This window comes from Strix uralensis, chromosome Z (genome assembly GCF_047716275.1).
Source record: "Strix uralensis isolate ZFMK-TIS-50842 chromosome Z, bStrUra1, whole genome shotgun sequence".
NCBI lineage: Eukaryota > Metazoa > Chordata > Aves > Strigiformes > Strigidae > Strix > Strix uralensis.
The window spans coordinates 23,732,947-23,756,422 of record NC_134012.1 but is presented as its reverse complement, the minus strand read 5'-3'; the positions used below and the strand labels follow the sequence as shown (position 1 = coordinate 23,756,422).

Genomic DNA, 23,476 nt, shown 5'->3' with positions numbered 1-23,476 from the left:
GTGCATATGGTGATCTAGTTTGATACACTTGGCAGAATGATGGGCTCCACCTTCTTGTACTGGCAGCAAGTAATCAAAGTGGGCATTGATCATCCAAAAGGAGCAGGCATCCTGCCACCAACCTTCGAGACGTGTTTACTCTGATGTAACTATGTCCCTGCTTCAGCTCTGCGTCTTGCCTCTTCTGGTGCTGTGATTTCTATTGTATGCTGTTTACAACAGCAAAAAATGCTCCGAACTGCATTTTGCAAAGTGCTGCCAGTACTGGGCTGCATCACTGCAACTGGTAGGGTTGGCTCTGTCAGGAGAGTTTCCCACTCTTCAAACACAACAGGAAAATAAAAGAAATGACCAGATGAGAATGAAGGAGGGGGAGGGGGGGAATAGAGGAAAAAACCTGAATATTAGCCTCCTGTGTTTCTTAATATTTTCTTTCCTGTGAACCATTACTTCTGAAGCACAAAAGAGGAAACAAATTTACAGATTTGATTTTACTGCTGAGAGATGTGAAGTCACCACAGTGAAGATGGTCATTTAAACTACCACCCTGCTGTAAGTTTCAGTTTCCATGAGGAATGATTTCTTGAAATTATGCTAACTGCAGGTTGAAATCATTAACAGAACCCAGATGCTACTTTTCCCCCAGAGTTCTGGATCTCTCTGAAGTGGCAACAGAAAAATGAGGTGTCAGCAGCTCTTTTGCTTGTTTGTTTCCTTACTTGCTGCCCTAAAAATCTGTGAGCTTTAAATAAATAGAGAATAATATCTGCCAACTGTGCAGAGTGGAGAAAATAATTTCTTGTTGAAGAAATTCGTGTGATTCTTTGAGGACAGTTCTTTGTAACTGTTTCCCTTGCTTTGAAGTAGACTATAATTTTCCTCCACCCATGCCATTTTTGGGTGCACTTGTTTTGCGTTGGCACGATAGGCAGGAGCTCACCCTCTTCCACCCACTTCTCCGTGGCAAGCTGGACAGTTGCCTGGCATGCAGGATGAAGCCAATGGGAAACCTCTTCGCTGAAACTACAGGTAGTAACTCCTCTGGTGTCATGCTGCCCATCTCCTCAAGGGTCACAGGATCCCTGTCCGGGTTTTTGTGGAATTGGGGATTTTTTTTGTTTTTTCCCCCCATGTTCTTCTGGATACCTGTACCATAAGCCTTAGCCAGCCATCAGCTTTGAGCATGTATTTTCCCAGTGAGGTCAATCAAACAGCATTTAGCTTCTGTGCTGCTCTGTGGAGTGCTTTCTGCACATGTCTGACCCGGCTTTAAACCAAAGAAGTCAGGTGTTTCTGCCAGTGCAAGGGAAGCAGAGGGCTTTACCAAGGGTTTATTGCCCCAAAGATTTACTGGCTTTAGCGGTACATGTTTCTCCGCAGACAGTTATGACTCTCTGAGCCGAATAATCTCTGTATCACTTCCCACACTGTGCAGGCAGATTTCTAAACAAGAACAAAAATGATTTTGTAATGGAAAATTGAAGTATTCTCTGACTGCCATGTCACAGAGAAGCAGATTGGTATCGCTTGGTTTTTTCAAGGTCTTATGTTTGGTTTGGGGTTTTTTGTTGTTGTTGGTTTGTGGTGGTTTGGGTTTTTTGACTGGAACAGTTTGACAGTTCTGATACTAAACTATATTATTTTGATCAAATGTAATACAGGATTCAGACAAAAATTCTGTACCCCTTCTCTGATGAATGAAAAATCAGTGGTGTTAGGATGAGCATGAGAGAAGGACAAGTACATAAAAACTTAGCAAACACCCTCAAAACAATCTGTGGTTCAGGGGCTTCCTGAACCAGATGCAATTTCAGTTTGTGTAGGAACCCTCACAGTATTCCTTGTCTCTGACTGTCCTCAGGCTTCCCATCACCTTCTAGCACCCACAGCACGAGACAGGGATTTTTACAGCAGACGTTTGCCTTGGCTTCAAACTTGTCCTATCCAGTTTCACTTGATGCCCCTCCTTTTCTTACGGGGAAGATGGAGTGAGCAGTAGTTGCCCACTGGCTGTCTCCATTCCCCCACTCATGATTTTACAGATCTCCATTTTATCTTCCCAACACCTCTCTCTCTTCCAAGTGGATTGGGTCTTACCAAGTTTCTGATATTTGTTTTTTAGCAATAGGAAAGTGGCACTGGCCACCTTTAGAGGTAAGAAGCAATTACTTCCATTCTGAAATCAAGCTTTTTGGAAAAGAAAATAAATGTATGGTTTCCATATTGCACATCCACATGTCAGTGCCTGAGTGCAAATCTCATTTTTCACTGAACAAATTTCACGGTGTGAGTAACCTTGCCATTTGACCTATGTTCTTTTCCCATCATTTGGGTCTGTGAGTAAAAAAATCAAGTACTTTAACTTTCTCATTTTCCTAGTATTTTTGGTGAAAAAAGGGATATAAGGTTTAAATCTTATTTTACTCATGAATATCCCCAATATTCAGAGCATCCTGAGTGTACCTCCCAAATGGTACTCCTCTACCATTTTGGAAAGGTAACCATCCATGATGACTATCTGTATTCTTACAAAAGCAGCACACCACAGATAGATATAAATCTTTCCTTTTAAACCTACCACATTCACAGTAAAACTGGCATCAGTGCCTGTTTTCTCCACCTCTTTTCAACCTAGTTTCTATAATCCCTTCAGTTCTTGAAAAAAAAACCAGAAACACTTGGTGTCCAAGGAAGTGTGTGTGTGTGTGTGTGTGTGTGTGTGTGTGTGTGTGTGTGTGTGGTTTTCACTAGCCCCCTCAAAAGGTGCAGAAACTGTAGAAAATTGGGTCATCCTGTATATACCCCAGCATCCTCACGGCTCCTGCCTTCACCCTATGGCTTGAGCTCAGTGCATCCTTGCCAGGAGGAGGAGATCGGGGATGCTCTTGAGGGTTACTTCTTGGAGGTGATTAGTGTTAACTGCTAGCTGAAGCAGTGATGGAGTACTCCCTGCATTGAAGAAAAAAAAAGAGGATGTGCATTTAACTGAAGCTGTCTGGGGTAAAACTGTGTGTTTAAAGTGAGCACTTTATTTTCTTGGTGCTAGGACCCTTTGTAAATTTGTAGCTTAACAGGCATACTTGGAAAAAAGATATCTATAATTAGATGAACAAAGTAACGAGGAACATTTAGTGCTTTCAACGTAGATAAGTGCCTTAACAAACACTTAGGTGTAAGCATGTGCTTTATGTGCCAGTGTTTTCAGTAAAGTCCCGAATCAGGAGCCTGCTTAAGTGGGGGCTGGTTTCATTTACTCAATGTCTAAAATCCTTGACATGCTGATTTTGGTGGGATTTTTGTCAGCCAGTCCAATCTTCTACCACATTTTTTCAGAACACGCCCATATAAACCAGGAACACATATAGCCACAACCTTCAGTGACTGGGAGAAACCTAAACTGAATGTGATCTAGTGACCTGGTGGTGAAATGTCCTGATAGCTAACTACCAATGCTGCAAATCATGAAATCTTGAGAGAAAAAAGTACTTTTGTTGTCATACTCCTCAGCCATAGCTGTGGTACAAAATCAGACAGTAGAGGCATGCAGTCAAACTGACTTAAAGCCAGTGAAATGGAAACGTGAGCAATATTCCAATTCAAATCCACAGAAGCCCACTAGTTAGTAAGTAGTTGAAGTATTTTAGTGCCTGCTGTGTTGCTGCCTACAGGGAAAATACTCTTAAGTGCTTTCCCTTTCTCACAAAGAAAAGAAGTTTCCATCTATGTTTTATAAGGCTGTCTTGTCACATCCATTATACAGCATGACACAACCACCAGAGGAGGTACTGTGTTTTAGCAAGACGGTTTTTGTGAAGGCTAGAATACGTATATGTACACAAAAGCATATGTATATATATACACACATATAAATGTAGGTCAGTTAACTGTGAAGATGTAGGTGCCTTATGGTGGCCTATGGAGTGTCAGATGTGGGGTGTTAATGCCTACATATGTGAAATCCAAACATTCTGTCATCTGGCCAGTTTAGTGCAAACAGTGCAGAATTATCCTTATTCTGAGAATATTAGGCCATTAATTGGAACAGCTTTTAGAACTACTTTATTCCGGTCCATGGCTGACCAGCTATTTGAGGAAATAGCAAAGAACAAATCCTGTTTTCAGTCTCCAAAGTATGCTGTTAATATCACAGAATGAAGAAAATGGCGAGAGAGATCCCTGAACAATGTTGGGGTTTTTTAACCCCTGAGCTATCCAATATCCTTTTCCATTCAAAAATGCAAAGGGGAGAAGAGGATTGGAGGAGTGATACAAGGGATGATCCACACACTATCAATTTTATATAAGGAAGGATTTTAAAGGTACATGCATAAATTTTGTATGCTTGTGTGTGCACAAATGCAAACTATCTTCTGCGTGCAGAGAGCAATAAGATGTCAAGTTTTCAGCTGAAGACAGGCACTGTTTGTGACATTTTAGTTACCCCAAAATCCAATTTTCCTATTCTGGAACAACTTCAGCAAAATATTTTTGTTCAGCATGACATACTTCAGACAGTGGGGAGTGTGTGCATGTAGATGTAGATAAACACAAACAATCAGCATGTAAGACTGTGCAGTGTATTACAGAACTGCTTGACATATGCATCATTTGACTACTTTGCCTCTTCTGGGTTCATTACTCCAGCCCTCCCATCACCGTTCTGATGTCTCACTCTTCAGCAGGAGTAGTCCAGACAGTTATCTAGCTCCATGTTTTGCTTTGTTTTGAGTGAGACTGGCATAAAAAAAAAAAACCAAACAGTTTGCCTTTTAAATGTAATGCTTTCACTCAAAATGCCCTGGTTTGAGGTCCAATATAATCATGATTAATTTCTGCACAGGCAGCATCTTATCATATGCCCTTTGAGGAGAAGGCATGAAGGTTTGAAATCCCTGAAAAGCAGAGATTTCCCAGAGCGTCAGTAGGGCATCTAGAAATAAGACAGAAAAATTACTTTGGGGCTTAAGGAATCCTCAAATGTCTTCAAGCCCAGCCTTACAGCTACTGAAATATTTAAATAACAAAAACATGCTTTCACAGTAGGGAATAAAAACTGTTGTTCCAGTAAAAACTGAGGCTGGTATGCTTGTTTGACTGACTCCATTTACTACCCAGTATTTCTGTCTTGTCCACACAATCTAAAATAAGAAAAGACCTCCAGGAGAGGGAAGCTGATCCAGACTGGGGATGGGTGAGGAGAAACGTTCCCCGCAAAGGTGCAGAAGATTGACAAAAAGCAAACAGTTGTTCCTTCATAAGAGGAGGGTGTTGCAGGGGAGAAAAGCAGGTCATTCTGCTCTTGAAACACCTGAGAGAGTCTGCTGCCTGCTGAGGGGAACAGCCTGGGCACGGATGCGTGACCGTGTTCGTGAACGTGACTGTGAAAACCTCAGCTGTGGAAATGACCGTGCTGTCCTTGGTGGCTTGAATTTTAAACAAAGCCAGCTGGGGGTTATCCATCCCAGTTGCTTTGCAGGTAAATCCCATGCAATCTGGCTAAAACACCTTCTCCCTGTCGAGCCCAGGGAAAGTCTTACCACCAACCTCAACAGGGAAAAACACGGTCTGTAACCCAGCTTCCTTCCTCCGTGATGCCACCCACTGCTTTCGTGTTGCCTTACTGTCACAACTGCACCACGCAATCCATGGTTTTGGCCCGGCGTCTCAAATGCAAAAGCACATCTTTGTCCCTTTAACTTCTCTCTCAGCTGTTATGCCTGTTTTCTCCCCTCCTCTGGGACTCTGCACTCTGTTGCTGCTCCGGCTGCTGGGAACGAGCGAGGAGAATTTCTCCTGCTGGTGAGCAACCGGCTAGTCTGGGGCTGGCGTCTTCCCAGGACGCTGCTGTTTGCATACCAGCAGGCAGAGGAGCAGGTGAAATGGGACTGATGACATCTGTACAGATGCGTTTGACTGCTTACATGCTCTTACGAATCTGTTACCCTTAAAACCTCCGTTTCTCTGACGAGATTTCTCTCTCTCTCTCTCTCTCAAATTATTTTTCCAAGGAGAAAAGGAAAAGGCAGACAGAAATAGAAGGCAAGAGACAACAGCTTGAGGACCAGATACTTCAGCTGCAGCATTTCAAGGTAAGGGACTGATGCCAGAAATGATGGATTGACTAAATCTGTTCATTATTAGACATGCAGATCACACGTCTGAAAGCTGGGAAGAGCCCACTCCGACATGAAGCAGCTTTCACTGCCGGAGCCTATCTCTTGCAGTGATCATGTCCTGCCTGCTTTTCATTCTCTGTCTTTCATGCACAGGACCATGTTGCAGAAATAGCTTAGGAGCATGGAGTCGGGAGGGTGTTAGCGCAGGCAGCACGGCAGTGCTGTTATGATTTAACACTATTATTTATTATACATAATGGTAAGACACCAATTGCTGTGGATGGGGTGTGCACTGCATAGCTTCAGTGAGCACTTTCTGCCTGCAGAGCTGCGTTATATTTTTCTCGTGCCTGTCATTAGATTTTGTGTGTTACAGAGGGAGTGTTAGTCAGCATGCATATGCGTGTGTGTGTGTGTGTGTGTAAAGCTTTAATTGTAGGATGAAGTTAATAGGCATACATAGCATAATAAAATGGGCATGTATCCACATGCAGGGCGGGTGTTGATGCATGTGTGTGCCTCTACATGGAGAGGCGCCTTGATATTTAGCCGGGTGCCAAGCAGCCCCAGTCCCCATTGGACTCCATGACAGCTGCAGATACATCATTTGAAAGCCATCCTGGTTATTTCTGTCATTTATCCTTCCTGTCAGTAGCAGAGTTTGTCTTTACATTTGTGCATAGCAAAGAGACGAACAAAAATGTACATGTGATCTTTTTGTAACCAGTGCACATTTGTGGTCAAATCTCACTAGATTAGTTCAGTAGGGCAGCCCGAGGGATTTCAGTGATTAAAAGATCTGAGAAGGATGATCAGGACTGGACAGTCTATCCTTGCAGCAAGTGAGCTGGGCTGTACTTTTAAAAATAAGATGTTTAGGTTGCTTGTGCAGTAGTATGTGTGTGTGTGTGTGAACAGTGCACCTGCATGGGGAGATGGTGCACAGAATATCTTCTCTGTCCACTCGTGCACCTGAAGACTAGACTTCAAGTTATGTTACAGACAGGATCCTTCTCCTGTCTCTTCAAGCCCCTGCCATCATGTTCTGTAAACTATTCCTCATTTTCTGGTAAATATGATGCAGTTAAGCCCAAGTAATTGATTGCAGCCTACAGAAATGCTCCATCGGCTTCACCATAAATCTGTGGATGTCACACATTGTCTTGGGTGTTACCAGTTGATGTGATTGCATTTCTGTGGGGCAACAGGAGTTGCCATTTCGTTCAGGCTGCCATTGACTACAGGCAAGGGAGAATTTCTTCTAATGACCGTAGGGTGATGCAGCAGGGCAGTAAGATGCCTTTTCAGTGCCTTCATGATGCTTGTTTTTTTTTCTTCTTGCTGCAAAGCTGAGGACTTCCTTTATCATGTTAACTGTTTCCAAGCTAACTGAATTATGATTTTTCATGAAATTCTTTAAGCAGAGCCTTTTGAAAAGCCAATTCTGGCAATTCTGTATTTCATCTGATTTATTTTGACATAGCTGTTGCTAAACTGAATTTTATCATCATCCACAGGGAAAAGGAAAACCTCTCAAGGTGATGCAGCGGGGCCAGACCCTCGGCTGGTATAAACTGGTACTGATTTCAGCTCTGCTATGCTGATTGCCACTAGCAGAGGTTCAGTCTTGCTGCATGGATTTCTTGAGTGACACACATGAAAATTAACTATTTCCCTTTACTATTTAGCTCAGAGCCTGGAGCAAGAGCAGTAATTTTACAAGAAGCTAAGGGGAGATCAGGGCACAGAAATGTAAAATGGCAGCTTTCTCAGCTAAAAATGCAGCTAGACTTAAGGTCTGCAATTCTGAGTGCGAGGATGAGCATCAAGACACAATAGGATCTTCTCTACCTCTCCATTCAGTGGCATCACTTGTCATTAGAGGAGAAGTGTGTTGCTTTTAGTGGAGTGGTCATGGTGACTGCTGCTCCAGGAGCTGCCTGTACCACCTCACTGTACCGCCAAACAACTGTCTGCTGGGAGAACTGGATGAGGTGATAGCAGAGGCCTATATGGGATAACAGAGTTCATCCTCATTGCTGGTGGGCACTTTCTAAACCGAGAGAGGCCTCAGGCTCAAAAAAAAAAAAAAAGTAAGTAAAATAGAGTCACTGGCTTGACAGTATTTCCCTTTCTCTGTGGAGACAGACCAAGCAAACTGCATTTTCTTTTCATTCGTTGTTCAGCGTACTGGTTGTTTAGTGGGATGCTGACAAAAATGGTACTTGGCCAGCCAGGCTGCTTTGTTCATTTGGAAAGCTGTGTATCCTCCCCCCACCTCTCCAAGACTCTCCCTCACCTCGCCCTGGTTGCTCTGAGTCTCTGCAAGCCAGGGGCTCCGAGTCTTCTATGAATATAATCCTGCAGTCTGATATGGCTCCCCAGTCTGTCTTACACAGCCCAAAATAAGTGCATCCATTTTCTTTCAGAAGTGCTAGGTAGAACATGGTTCATTTTCTGAATTATGTGGATTTCAACTAATTCTGTGCAAGACATAAATCCAGGTCAAAAAAATCAGGCTTGCCTAGGAAGCCCATGTATTTCCCCAAAATGCTGTAAGGTTGTTGATGTCAGTGTAGAGTGTAAGGACTTCATATCATTGTTCATTAAAGTCTGCTGTGGAGAAACTTTTGAAAATAGTATCTGGGTTAATCCTGTGTCTGCAGTATCTGGGTTGATCCCACAAGCATAACAGTTTGAATTCACCCAAAGACATTCATGACAGGCTTCAATGGGTTTGCTTCATTTTTGTGAAATGTCAGAATAATTTTCTTTTTAAAATACACTGTGTAAAATAGCATGTTTGGTTACCTAATAAAGGTTCTGGAAGCTACAGGAGTTCTGTTAATTTCAGACAATTTTATTCACATAGGAAAAATATCTAATAGAAATAGTTTATTGCAAATGTTTATGCTGGATCACCTACAGTTTTCAAGTTGTTGATGCCAATTAGACCCCTGGCAAAATGACTTAACTCTACTAGCAGTTCATTCATTTTTCCCTTGTTACATGCCTGGTTGAAAATAAGGAAACAGCAGCTACTGCCCCATTGTTTTAGGCAGAACAACCCAACAAACTCTAGAGTTAGTAAATGTCAGCACTGAATATGGATGAGGCTTTGGCAACATGTTTTGCAAAGCCTTCCAAGAATGAGGCCAATGGCTTTATGGCTGAGGACATCCAGACAAAAACATGGCTCAGCTATTGATGGTCTGTGTGAGTTTCTGAGATAATCAGTGAAACCCTCCAAGTGTGAAAGTCTGGAGTAGGAAAGAGTCTAGAGTAGCGTAGGCTCTAAAAACTGAATTCCCTCATTGCTGACACTGAAAGCCATTATCACCTCTTCTGTGAATCACTGGGAAATAGGGTTGCTGGGAATAGAGCATCCTCCTGGTATTTCAGGGCTGTTGGGGCACTCCGTTCAAGGCAGGAGGTGTATTTGTCTATGGTACAATCAGATGCTTCATTGGAAAGGCCCTTGGTGTTGGAAAAGGTATAAGGGTGTGTGGTGGTTTGACCTTGGCTAAATGCCAGGTACCCACCAAGTCGCTCTATCACTTCCCCCCCTTCCCCATTTTTTCTCAACAAGGCAAAGATGGGAAAGAAAATAAGATAGGAAAAAACCAACCCTTGTGGGTAAAACAAAAGCAGTTTTAATATAAGCAAAGCAAAGCAAAGGTCCACACACGGAAGCAAAAAAAGAAAACAGATTTATTCTCTACTTCCCATTAACAGGCGATGTCAGGCCTTCTCAGGAAGCAGGGCTCCGATACCGGTAGTGGTTGCCTCGGAGGACCAAGGGTGACCCCACCCCCTTCCTCCTTTCTCCCAGCTTTATACTGAGCAGACGTCATATGGTCTGGAATATCCCTTTGGTCAGTTCGGGTCAGCTGTCCTGGTTGTGTCCCCTCACAAGATCTTGCCCACCCCGTCCCACTGTTGGGGGGAAAATGTCGGAAAGAGCCTTGGTGCTGTGTAAGCACTACTCAGCAGTAGCCACAACACCAGTGTGCTATCAACACCCTGCCAGCTCCCAACATAAAACACAGCACCATGAGGGCTGCTACAGGGGAAAACCAATTCCAGCTCAGCCAGACCCAGTACAGGGTGCTTTGAAGGTCCATATTTTGACACTGAATGTGCTGTTTTTCTCTAGTAAGAGGCAATTTACAATAGCTTCCCTTATGTCCCACTGTCCTGGTTTAACCAGGATAGGGTTAAGTTTCCCCAGCAGTGGGGGGAGCTCTAGCCGGGTTATTCAGATACCATGCGGACGTCACATCCTGGCAGGTCACATTTTCCTGGCGCGGAGCGCGGTGCACTCGTGGTTTTGTACATCGTGCTTCAAACTGCTGGATTTGGTAGCTATTTTGCTCTGTTCATTGCTATCACTATTACTGTTATTGTTATTGTTGTTGTCTGTTGTGTTGCTATTGCACTGTTGTATTAAACCTTTCCTTATTTCAGTCTTGGGGCTTTGTATTTCACTCCCTTTGTGGGGGAGGGGCAGCGGCCGCGTGGTCTCAGACCCCGGCGGGGGCTAAACCACCACACCCACCTACCTTAATCTTTAATACCAAAACAACCCTTCTTCTTTCATATAACACAAGATGTGTTTTGTTGTGTTTTTTAACAGTCGATAGAGTTTAAACTTCATGCATTGGCAGTTCATTAGGCATATGCCTACAAAAGGGGCTTGCCATATCTGTGGGAACTGGAGATGTTACCAGCTTCTGTAGTTTGAAATCAGAGAAATGGGCAAAATTCACCTTATACAAACATTCTGTCTGCAGTATCTATCAACCTGATGTGTTTTTTTGAGGAAGACAATAATTTATTTTGGTTGATTAGTTGCACTGGAGATATAACCTACAAACAACAGCTGCTTTTAAGAACTTGTTCAGCTAGGCAGCAGTTGGGCAAGCCAGTTTTAATGGAGATGTTTACTATTTCAAATAAACTCTGGGGCAGAAGTGTTTCTTCCAAGGTCTGGCTGTCTCTGGAGTTAGTTGAACAGAATTTCTATAATTGTTTGCTGTAGCTCTGTTTGGTGGCGGCTGGTAATAAAATAAACAGCACAAAACCTCCAAATTGAATGAAAAATTACCTCTCTGCTGTTACTTTAACTTTTACAATAAATCCATTTACCACACTTATTTTATTTCTGGAGTGGTATAAATATTAGAGACCTATTTCTGTTAACATCTGCTTCTTAAAGACTGCAGTTCATGAACACTTAATCTATAACATAATTATATCTTTACTCTGAAGCAAAGGAAAGCCTTTTTATGTTACAGAGATTTTGTTAGGGTATGGTTTTGGCTGAAACTATCTTATCTATAAAGAAATTTTAATTTTATTTTTCCACAGTTATATCGCTATCCTCAATTTATTCTATTCTTAAAATAACTGCTGTCAGAGAATATAAATAGATCTATCTATCTGTCCATATATATATGCAGCAGTGTGGAAAAACAAAGGTAACTTTCACAAATGAAGGAATGTTTTTATTCCTTTGTGTTGAATCCCTTTATGATTTTCAAGTAAATTATCCCTTAAACCAAATGGCGACTCAGTCAAGCACACAAAAAATGTTTGATGATGTCACGGGCAGTCTCCATTCTCCACAGGGTCAGTGCAATAGCCCCCAAAACCTATTCTTATTAATAGTTGAGCAGTCATTCTGGTAAGTGATGTCTGCTATGATAGTCCCAGGCTGACCCTCTGTTTTTAATGTACTGGAGCCCACCGCACCTCTGCAAGACTGGAAGGTCCGTCATCTCCGTTTCCTAACCACAGTTCTGGGGCACAGAGAGGTTAAGAGCTAATTTGGAGATAAATTTCCATTTCCAAGAGCATAGGGGACCCCTGTTCGTCCCTTTCTGTGCTTTAGTATCTTTGGGATGATGCCCATCTTTTGCTGGAAGGCTCACCTCCCACCACGATTTAAGCTGAGAAGTGAAAGGCTCTCTGCCTCTCTGCTAACCTGTTTTGTGATCCAGAAGAGAAATCCAGATTCCTTAGGCCAGAAGGGGAGTGGATGAGGGAATAGGACTGCACTTAAGGATTTATAGCACTTGCTCTTTCTGAATTGCTTACAGAGTAACGAAGCCTTTGGATATCCTTGCCGGGAAGTAGTGGTTGGAAAGGAGGGCTTTCAAAAATTCTTATATGTTTTCTTTTGCAGTAATCAGAAAACAAAATATCTATCCCCAAATAAAATCTTTTAGCCACAATAGAATAGTTTCTCCATGACAGCTATGCAAATTGACTACCCCAAAGAGATGAAGGCTTCAGTCCTTTAACTCATGTTTCTTATCTGCTTGCATGTCATTGCCACACAGCTGAATATACCATAATTATTCTGGTAAAATTCTCTGCAATAATGCTTTCCTTCAGGAAAAAGGTATTGTGTGTGAGTTGTGCTTCAAATGGGGCAGTTATCCTGGAATGACCGTGTAAGTAAGCATCCCCATACACGCAGGACTTCCTTGAAACCCTTCAAAATCGGTACTCATGTTTTCACTGATAGTAAGGTCCTTTGAGCAGGTTATTGCCACTCTGGCAGTTTTCATTTTAGCCAGACTGTATCAAAGTAGCTCAAGGACGTTTACAGCTCACTTCAACCCTAGCCCCTCCTAATGGCCCAATACGTGCTCAAAAATGAATTCACGTGACCCGAATCCAGCTTTTTAAAAAAATGAATGTAGGAACTTCTAAGACCAGAAAAGAAAGGAATCTCTGAAAAATAGCTTTTCTTTTTGCCTCTTTTGACTGATGTGTGTATGTGGGAAGGAGTGATAAACTGAAGCCGAGGACAGACTGAATAGGACAGGAAATTATTATTTCAGAAGATAATAGTAAAAGCAACTGTGGCTGTGTAGTAATGATGATAACTTGCAAAGCTTATTTGTTTTGGGGGGAGACAGTTTTAAAAATCACAGATTGTTAACTATTCCAAAAGGAGGATGGTTTGGTTGGTTGGTTGGTTTTTCTCTCAAAACCATGTTTTACTTCCTTTAAAAACATGGATTGAGTACTCACAGGGAAAAACAAAGCATACCTAAATTTCTGGCTCCAGGAAGGAAAAGTGTGATCAAACTCTTTTCATATGTGGAGGGTCTTATTCAGTTTTTCAGTCCAACCACATAAAGTCCAGAAACTTCAGCTAACTTGAAGTTATTTCTTCAGCTCCAAAATTCCCTGGGAAACAGAAACGTTCTCATGGAGTTAAGTAATTTATGTGTGAGGGGACCCTGGAGATCACTTCATGCCCCTGCCAGCAGGAGCAGGTTGCTCCCATGCCCATCCTCCTCCCATTACATTTGGACTCTTGCCCAGGATGGAGATCCCACGGCCTTCCTGAGAAATCTGCTCCCACATATACACTCATTGCAGCATCCCGTTTTGCAAGCTGTGTCCCCACACTGCCAGTGTGGGCCTGTTGGCACAGCCCAGTCCGCTCAGCCCTCCCCTCGCCCCTGCAGCAGCCACTGGCGGTTGTTTATTGTTTATTCTCATTATGGTGCTTAATCTCGCCACAAGCAAAATGCCAAATAATTGGACAGAGCCATCATTATCATCCTGCCACAAAGAAGTCTGAAATCTTAAATAAACTTCCCAATGAGAGATACTGAAAAATAAACCCTAACTCTTCGGCTTAGGTACCAACATGATTGTTTTTACCTGTTACTTCAAGCAGAGCTTTCTTGTAGGACAGATGTATAGGGAATATATGTAGAAAAGAGCTTATGTTTGAGTTATCTTTCATCTTATTGTTGGGTTTTGGCTCCATGTCATCTGAAGTCTTTAATGAATCTTAAAAACTTTACCTTGTAGCAGGCTGTACCTGTGATCCCTTTCGGTGAAATTAGTAAGGCTCTGTGACTGATGAATGGTCTAAGCAAGAGAGACAAAAACCTTGTGTCTTCTCTCACAGAGTCTTGACAATGTCTCTTGCTGTAGTGGATTTCCTTGCAGCTGGAAGAGCTTTTGTTTTATTTCTTCTTCTTCATCTTTGTATGGAAACTACTGTCTACTTGGTTTACAAAGTTAAATAAAATATGGGACCTGAACAATTTAAAAGCAATGCACACAAAATATTTACACCGGTGATCTTGCTAATGGATGGGAAGCTTACTCTGGGGATGTAAAACAATTGGCACTTTTTTCCCCCAATGCATTCCGAATTGGACCTCTATTTGTACAGCTGCAATTTCTGTTCCTGAGAGTTTTTAAACAAAACATGAGACCTTCATGAAGGAGCTACATCTATCATCACACCCATCCTTCAGGTAGCTTACCATGGATGTGTCTTCCCCATGCATCTGCAATGCCAGTTGCATGCAGCTTACACTGCAGCTGCACTCTTGCATCCCCTTGCCTTACCACAGGGGCACCCAGATGAGAACTAGCCCTTCGCAGGTGAACACAAATCATGCTAGCTAGGTCAGTCTTCCCTCACCCATTTCTGCAGTCACATTGCACTGTTTAACACATTCCTGTCTGCTCTGTTACTGTGCCAAACACATGGTTTGAGAAAGAGCAGTGACTGAGTAAGTACTTGGGAGCTGAAGGGCTGTCAGATGTACCAGCTACAGTAAACAAACAAGGAGGAAAAATTATCTCTGCAGTCTTTTGGCTGCCATGATTCCAGGTGGTGCTTATCATAATAGTGGCCGTCATTTATTTTTATTTTCATATTTACTATTTATTTAGCCACCTCCCCATGTGCCCCCCCCCCCCTTGCACCCCCATCCCAGTGGCTCACTGGTGCTGTAGCAAACCTCTGTCACCCCGGGAGCTACAGGGAAAGAGGAGACAGGCTTCTTGGGGACAGGGAGGGCACAAGTCCCTTGGATGAGCAGACTGTCCTGGAGGTGCCAGGAAACTTTCGAGCAGCTCTGAAACAAGACCTGAGGACCAGTGATCGTGAGCTCAGGGGTCTGCTGCAGAAAGGGTTTTATAAAAAGGGAAAACTTAGGCAAGTGACATGGTGGCCTGTTCCTGTGTGGCTGAGAAGAAACTTTGGAAGAGGTTAAGCCATCAGTCTCCAACGCCTGGTCACAAAAGATTGTCAGTTACAGTGAGCAGGTTTTGGCACCCTTGAAAAAGGTTAGTTAATGTGTTTTAATGTTCTGTGTGATGAATACACATTAACTGACTGCTGGAAGATGTTTGTGACTCTTGGTCTAAATGTATGCTTCTTAAAAAATATTTTTAAGACATCCCCTCCTCAAGATATTTCTAAGAAATGTTCATTTCTTGACAAAGAATAACAACAAGAAGCTTACAACTCTACAGAATAATATTTAATCTGCTTTATAAACAAGCCATTTGATCTTCTGCTGGCTAAACTCCACCAGTTAACATACTTTTTTTTGTTGGATTTTACTTATGTTAGCTATAACATTGTGATTGAATTCAAGACTACAATCAAGCTGCACATTTTTCACCATGACTTAATTCCCTAATCTGAGGAATGCTTGAGTCATATATCCATGTATCATGCAGACATGCTCCTTGGGCTAGAACAAGTGTCTTAGATGACTGGAAAGGCAACATAAAGTTTTGCTGCTATGCAAAACCGCATCATACCAGCAAGCTGGAAATGGCTGCTTGTTCTGTTCCAGGGCCAGTCATGCCATAGAAGACCACATCCATCTTGTGGCAGAGCAGAGTAAAATCTCTTGTGCTTGCTGAGGACCACACTTCTTCTCCATTTTGCAAACAGACTCTCTCACACTGATACCCCACATAAGAAAATTCTGCATGAGTCTGGGCAAAGAGTCAAACTGTTTTGTTCACTTACCGGAAAATGAAATACTACAGCATCACTCAGGAATACATTTTGAGGACCTGCTTATTTTGAGATGGACCTACCTGTTGCACTGCTTATATCTACAGTCCTTCTCTGCATTTGCATATTTATTTGTGAATGGTTAAGGGCATCTAATAATAATGTGCCTGCTCACACTATGGCCATGCAAACAATTTTTTTTTCCATTTTTTGGAAGGCAAGGGAAGGCCTGCTGGCAAAGGAACAATAATCTCAGTACATGTCCCAGTGACCTCTTTGCTAATGCTGGCAATTGTGCTGAACACCACCAGGTCAGACCCAGACCCGCTGGGTAACCTGCACTAGCTGGGTTAGGGCCAGCTGGACAGCAGGGAAAGCTGCCTGAAAATATGGCAAGCAAGAGATGCAGTGTTCAGAGTGGTCACAGGAATGGGGTAAAAGGAAAAGGGGGGATCCCAGAGGAGTTTTAGTGGCTGTCATTCTTGCACTTGTGTTCCTTGCAAACTCAGTTTTATCATCTAGGCATGCTTGGGAGCATGCACAGGTAGAGCAGGATCTGCTGCTCTGGGAAGCCTTCACTCTTGTAGCTGATCCACTGGCTGACAAAGCTGCCATCCCTGGGGAGTGGCTCCAAGTAGCTGCTGAACAACAAAGCCTGGCTTATTGCTGCCTCCAGAGCTCCAGATCTGCCTGGAAAATTCAACCGTGTTGTACCAAGGAAGCTTTCTGAAATGCAAAGAGCAAATCTGAAATGCAGCCAGTTATGCTGACGTCCTAATGGGAGTGTTTGGGGCTAATATCTGACTCTCACACTGGTAGGTGAAGGAAGAGTTTTATTACACTGTTTCAGCAGGGCACGGGCTGGTTATAGGCAGATTTGAGAACATGAGGAACCAACCACAGACATTCACCTTTTTTCCAGGACAGAAATACTGAATGCATATAGGAAGAAAATAATTTCACAAAACAAATTAATCCATCTCTAAATTGTTAATGTCTGGTGGTCTTGTCTTCGAGCCTCAAAACCCAAAGACTTTTGGCAAAACTTCAATTTGGCAAAGATTTCAGTAAAAGTGCCTTTGATGTAGTGCTACTGATTTCAGTGGAATTACACCAGGGATCATTATTGCCCATTTTGCATGTCACAGAAGAGCATCATTACCCTGAATAGACTCCATCCATAGTGTTTCTCAAAAATAGGCACATTTTACTGGAGAAGGCTGTCTTGGGTCAACTTTTGACCTTTGTTTATCCTCAGGATTATCAGCTTCATTGAAAATTACTCAGCAGCCGGAGGAGTTCTCCACTTCAGCAAGCACTGCTCTTGAGGAGAGATAGTTCTGATTGCCCACTTGTAAATATAAAAAAAACCCAAAAAACCTGCTTGAAGAAACTACCTCAAAAGGTAGCAGCGTAGCAAGAACTAGCTTTTATATTGTCATAAATAGTCAAATGGCAAGTCTGGCAAATGCATCTGGGCCTCAGGTTAAGACACTGCCACACTTCATGTGGGACTAGAAGTGTGTTATTCTTTATGAGCAATGTTTATGGAAGTAGTTCTGAAATCAACAAGAATGATGGGTAGAATTAATCACCTTTCATAAGCAGGGAGTCCAGAGGTAGCATGGAATGGTTATACTGATATATGAAAATGTGCTAAAAAGATTTACTCGCTGCAAGAAAATGTTGCCCAATACTTAAACTTTTGATACAACATTAAAGCAAAATGCAGCATTGAAAGTAAAGGTGTTTTCAATACAGCATTAATTCTACTACATGCATGTGAGGGGTTATGCATTATTTCCTTGCTAGCACTAAATGTAAACAACTTAAAGCCCTCAGGCTTTACTGTCCTGAAGCATGAAACTGGAATAAATGGCACATAAGGGAGCTGTGCCCCACATTTATGGCCATCATTGTGTCTACTGCATTCAAACATTTGGCATGATTTCTTCCTGTCCTGGCCAACATCTGTTCACTTATTTCTGTCCTCACCATGATCTGTTCACAGAATCGTGACCTGTTTTATTCCTTTTTTGCACCGTGCAGAAGTTACTTTGCTTTCCTACGCTTGAACAAAATAGACGTGGAGCTACCAGTTATCTCTGCAATCTTACTTGTGTGCAGAGAAACGAAATCACCTGAAAGCAGTGGTGACCTAGAGCATCGCAAGCCCAGTGCCCTTTCCACTTCAGTAACAGAGAGCCTTTTTAATGACATGATCTAATTTCTGCTGAAGGATTTAGCCCTGAAGAAATTGTACTCTTGCAGTAAATGAATACTTATACCAAACTGTACATAGCATAGTTGTTGTACCAGTGGAGTAGTGCCTCCTGAAAGTACAGCATATTCACATTCCAGTATTGGAATGAGCTGTACAAATACGTGTATTTTCACAATACTATACCTGGCCACTTCTGGAGCCCTATATCATTTTGACAATGTCTAATCATACAGCACAACTTTGGTGCATAAAGAAGCTCCAAGATGCAGTAGAGAGTTAAAGCTCTTAGCAGATGGTGAAGGAGGAGCAATGCTAAAATGCTAGCTTGTGGCCATTTTAATCACAGACTGATAAGTAAATCAAATGCACAACATTGTTAAGCAGGGGTAACTTGTACAGCAGCTGTTTTTGGGCTCCATCCTCATTTAAGCATCCTCCTTTTAGCAGATTGGAGAAACACCTCCTATTCTTCCTGGGATGAGATTTTGAAAGATTTTTTCAAGAAGCATAACACAAATTTCATAGCTGTGGAGGATGGATGGCAGCAAACCATCTTTTGTTTCCAAGCCACATCTGGCTCTCATTTGCATCTGGCTGGACTGCCTCTATGCTGGCTGCCTCACTAGACTGTCTCGTACCCAGGAGCTGTGCCCAGGCACCCAGTGCAGCTCTACCACCACCTCTCTGTTGCGCCCTACCCACCCTTGGTCTCATTGTGTGTTCCAAAGCCTTCTCCCTGGGTTTCTGATTAAGCTGCCCTGGGAGAGGTTTGCTCAAAGCCGGTGAGAGATTCTTCCACCCCTACTCACTGCTTCAGCACTATGCCAGTCATCTGTTTCCTGCTCAGCAAGACTGTTGCGCACAGTGCCCTGACATGTGCCTGCCTGTTTGCCGATTGTATTTACAGTGAGTGTGTAAATGTACACAACCTCAACACCTTGGCGAATAGACCCTCTGAATTTTAAGACATGCTTCTTATAAATGTTTCCATTTCTCAGAGCCTTTTTGTCTGGATTCCTTAGTGTAGTATTTAATGAATGCCTTAATTTTCATCTTGAAAAGGAAAGCCAGAAACATCAAAGCTACTAGCTTTCCTGTTTTAGATAAAATATGCTGACATTTCACCCAAGAGGGAGGATTTTTAGCAGATCATAGCATTCTTGTCTCTAAATATGTCTTTTTAAAAGTCCCATTGAAGCTTTCTTGTTTCAAATTCATACTATTAATAGGCCAAAAAAAAAGAGGCTTCTGGGAGAAAAAAATCATGTGATTTTTTAGCTTAAATGTTTCATATAAACGAAGACCAAAACAAAAGCTGCACAAAATATCTTATTTTTGGTGTACAGCAGTTGTACTGAAAGGACTGGTTTCTCCCTGTCTGAGCATCAGTATGGAGATTCTGTGAAAGCACAGAAAGCCTGGATTTTATCTGTCTTTCTGTAGCAAATGAGGAGTGACTGTTTACTGAACGTCTTCAGTGCTGTACCAGCAACATATTGCTAAAGGCTTTATTAGGACAACTGGAGCTGCATCTAAAAGAAGTTTAAAACAGAGAAGGCCGCCTTCATCTTTAGAGTTTGGTCTTCAGAAACTTGGGGGTTTTTTCCAACTGAGTATCACTCAGGATTTCAGATTCGAGACCACAGCTGAGTATGACACTTGTAGCAAAATAGTTCCACATGCAACTGGCCACATTTCTTTTTAAAGAAAAGACAGAAATTTTCTAAAGAATTATCAGCCTTCACAGCACTTTACACTGGATCTAGCCCAGCAGGTACCCACTGAGTGGTACTGAGACCTCTTAAATGCCAAAGCACAGGTTGTTAAATGTGTAGCACCTCAGGACCTGTAAATCCATCTTTGACTGTCTCACCTCTTTTCTTGGTATATGTGATGACTTGGGAGTCCTTTGCTGAGGGGACGTTTCATTAGCACATTGGGCCTGAATGAGCTGATGAAAATTCTGGGCAGTAGTCATCTGGGTTGATCAAGAAAGCAAAGGTCCCACAGAGAAATCTCACTACCAGCCCATGTAATGCGGCAGGAAACACTAGTAGATGCTAGTGGCAGCAAAAGGAGCCACAACCTGCAGAAACTGTGGCTGGAGATAGTCACCCTTAATGTTTGTGAACTAACACCTTGGAGGCCATGAGCAAAGCTGAATACAGCCAAGTAAGGTATGTCTCCAGCATCAATGGGTCCGACTGTTGAACATGACTGTATGGTACAAGAGAACAAGACCTCTTCTGTCATGCAGAAATCCTAATTCATATACAAATCACTTAAAACCCACCTGGAAGTCCTCTGGTGTGCAGCACAGTTTAAGTCAGTGAAAGCTGGAGTAGTTTATAAAGTCTAATTCAATTGTGTGTACTGTATTGCTTTCTGTCTGCTGTCTTATTAAAATCTAATTGCCTGATGTCAGGCCATGGAGTGACAAAAATAGTTTGTGCATAGATACTATGTCTATATATACACTCAAAAACTAACAAGTAAGCCTTGTCTGTCATGTCAAAAATCTTTCTATTTTGGGCTGAGTTTGAAGCCTGCTTTTGGTGGTGAATGTTTTTCCCTTATACATAGTTTGCAAGTCAGGTTCCATTACAGCGACAAATATGGCATTGAAAAGACTGTTACAGCACATTTGGGCAGCCTCTGAAATCCAGTTTCTTTGAACTGATGATTTCCTTATTAGCTCCTCTTTACTGGAGAGGAAACATGCTCTTACAGTTGGTTTCTTGAACTAGCATTGCCAATCACTTTGCAAATTCAAAACCGAGGCTCCCTTTTTCTGGTCCGATGCAAGGGGCTAGTTTGCTTGGTCCCTTGGCTGACGTTTTTTTCCACCAGCTCCATTTCCTTCTTGCCAAGGAGCAAAGTCCTGCATGGCTTTGGGCTCCTGATCTTCCTTTCAACAGGCACTCGTCCTGTCTGCCAACTGATCTGCTGCATCCCTCTGGCAGGATTTGGGCCAAATAAGACACACAGGCTGATGTGCTCTTTAAAGGATTGCTTACAACCAGTGCATCTCCACTGATGAACTCCCCTGGGTGAGCTGCAGCTGGATTAGACAGTGGCCAGGTGAGGTTGTAGCCATGTTTTTGGTGTAAAAAGCACATCAAAATTCCCAGGAATAATTCTATTGCATATAGACTATTGCTGCTTTCTGCAACAGTGTTGCTATGCCCTGGGATACCTATGGTTTCTGGAAGACTTTTGTTTTATTTTGTGTCTGGTTAAGAGGAATAATGTGTGCTTGTGTGAATGTATACATGTGTGTGTGTGCCTGTCTGTATGCCTGTAAATGTATGGAGACAGGTCTGTGGTATAAATCAAAAATAACATCTTTGATTAATTTAATAGCAGACTGATTATATACTTCATGAAGCACATTACTTTTAGAGCACACTGCTCTTTTATTTTTGAAGCTTTAAGAAGTTTATGATTTTAGTCCTTTCAGCCCATGCCTTATCATTCATGAGAGATCCACACTTTTGTTCAAAGATTTCACTTCTTGCAGGACTGGCTAATTTGCATGGTTTAAACTCTTGTTTTTATTGGGAACTAAAAATAACTTCATATTAAGGTATTGATTTTAAATAAAATGTATACTGTAAAACTGACACTCCTAAATCTGGAAGACCTGATATCTGGATAAACAGCTGATAGATTGGCTTGAATCGACTGTCTAAAGCAGTAATCAGAAATGCAGTGAGGACAATCTAATATCCAGAAGCAGAGGCAGCTCCTTCTCAATCTTCAGATGGTTTTTTGTTCAGTCTGTTCCTAAGGTTTGGGTTTTTTTTACCTCACAGTCAAAAGCTCTTCGGGAAAAATGGCTGCTACAGGGAATTCCTGCTGGCTCTGCAGAAGAGGAAGAAGCCAGAAGGAGGCAGTCAGAAGAGGATGAACTGAAGGTGAAAAAGCTGGAAGAAAACATTCACAGGTAGGGACATTTTCCCTTTGCTTTGCCTAAGAACAGTTACTCTCATTAAAGCTAGAAACTTTCCTTGCTCAGGTCTCCATCTCTGGCAGCAGCTGATAGCAACTGCCCAGGGAAGAGTATAAGAGGCAGGCACACATACAGCCAAACTTGCCCGGAATTTGTCTCCCAGATGTCCATGGTTTGCAAGGGAGAGTCATCATGGTATCTTTGTGTTTAATGGACTTTGATGGATTTTTCTCACAAGGGAGCTAAAAAGAGGGCCGAGTTCCCCCTTCAGATGCACATCTATGACTTGATCAACACTAGAGAGATTCTCCATTGCTTTACACCTTCTACAGCCAAAAGGAGTTCAAAGAGGGGTGACACTCTTTTGCACTCTTTTTTCACTGGTGCAAATGACTTTTCAAATGCAACGGCAGATGCAACCAGCAGATAAAATATCTGCTGCTTTCAGAAGCAGGGTTTGGGCATTAGAGTTATTTCCTTTTATTTCTTTCCCATCGCAGTCTGAGTGGACATTTGTCCTCTTTTTTTCTGTTTTCCTTTGTTTTGCTACAAACAATGAGCTCTGAAGCTCATGAGGAAAATGCTTTTATCCCTCACAGGACAAATTCCAGAACTGCTTCTTCTGCCACTTAGGCAATGTGAATTTAGAGTTTTTTCAGCTGGCAGAAAAATGGAAAAAGTTGTTCAAATCTGGCACCACAGCTTTTACAAATGTGTCATCTGAGGATATAAGTGATGGAGAAAAAAGCAAACAGGACCAACAGTCCAAGGGTTGAGATATTAGCCTAGCATCTGGTGAACTCAGTTTGCCTTATGCCAGGTTTCCTGTAAAATTTCTTGGAGAAATCACTGAGAATGTTTCTTTGGGGATATATACAGGTAGACCCACTCTAAGCTTGGATGACACTAGATGGCTTTTATGTGGAATAGATCAGCATGAGTGTAAGAGCTGCCTCACACTACTGGTCTCTGTCTTGTGATTCATATTAATTAAAACTGATTTGAGAATGTGTATTGTTCTTTTACATCTGTGGTAACATAAGGCAAGAAAGCTTTTTTTTAATATTTCATATGCTACCTGATGTTTTGCTCCATAAATTAATGCAGTAGATGGAAAGAATGCATGGAGTGAACTTCAGAAATATATACTGTAATACATAATTCGTCTACTGCTGAGTGATGCAAGGTGCTAAGTGCTCTGACCCCATCCAGCAAAACACATCCGCATGTGCTCAATTTCAGCTATGTGAGTACCACCACTGATGGCAAAAAAACCTGCTTTGCTTAATTAGTTCAAAGAGTAGGATGAAATTCTATGTGAAACCTTTGCCCCTGTAGTACGGCTTTTTTCTTCTTTAGCTGCACCCATGAAATAAAATCTTTGA

The 23,476-nt window shown here is 42.2% G+C and overlaps 1 protein-coding gene across 4 annotated transcripts in view; it reads left to right on the top strand.

The window, feature by feature from the left end:
• Positions 1–23,476, top strand: part of PALM2AKAP2 (PALM2 and AKAP2 fusion) — a 271,234-nt gene that overhangs the window by 40,540 nt on the left and 207,218 nt on the right. For all 4 annotated transcript variants that reach the window (XM_074855287.1, XM_074855286.1, XM_074855285.1 and 1 more), the window contains exons 2-3: positions 6,009–6,089; positions 21,955–22,085. In XM_074855287.1, the coding sequence (XP_074711388.1) occupies positions 6,009–6,089; positions 21,955–22,085 (212 nt within the window). The remainder of the gene's footprint in view (positions 1–6,008; positions 6,090–21,954; positions 22,086–23,476) is intronic.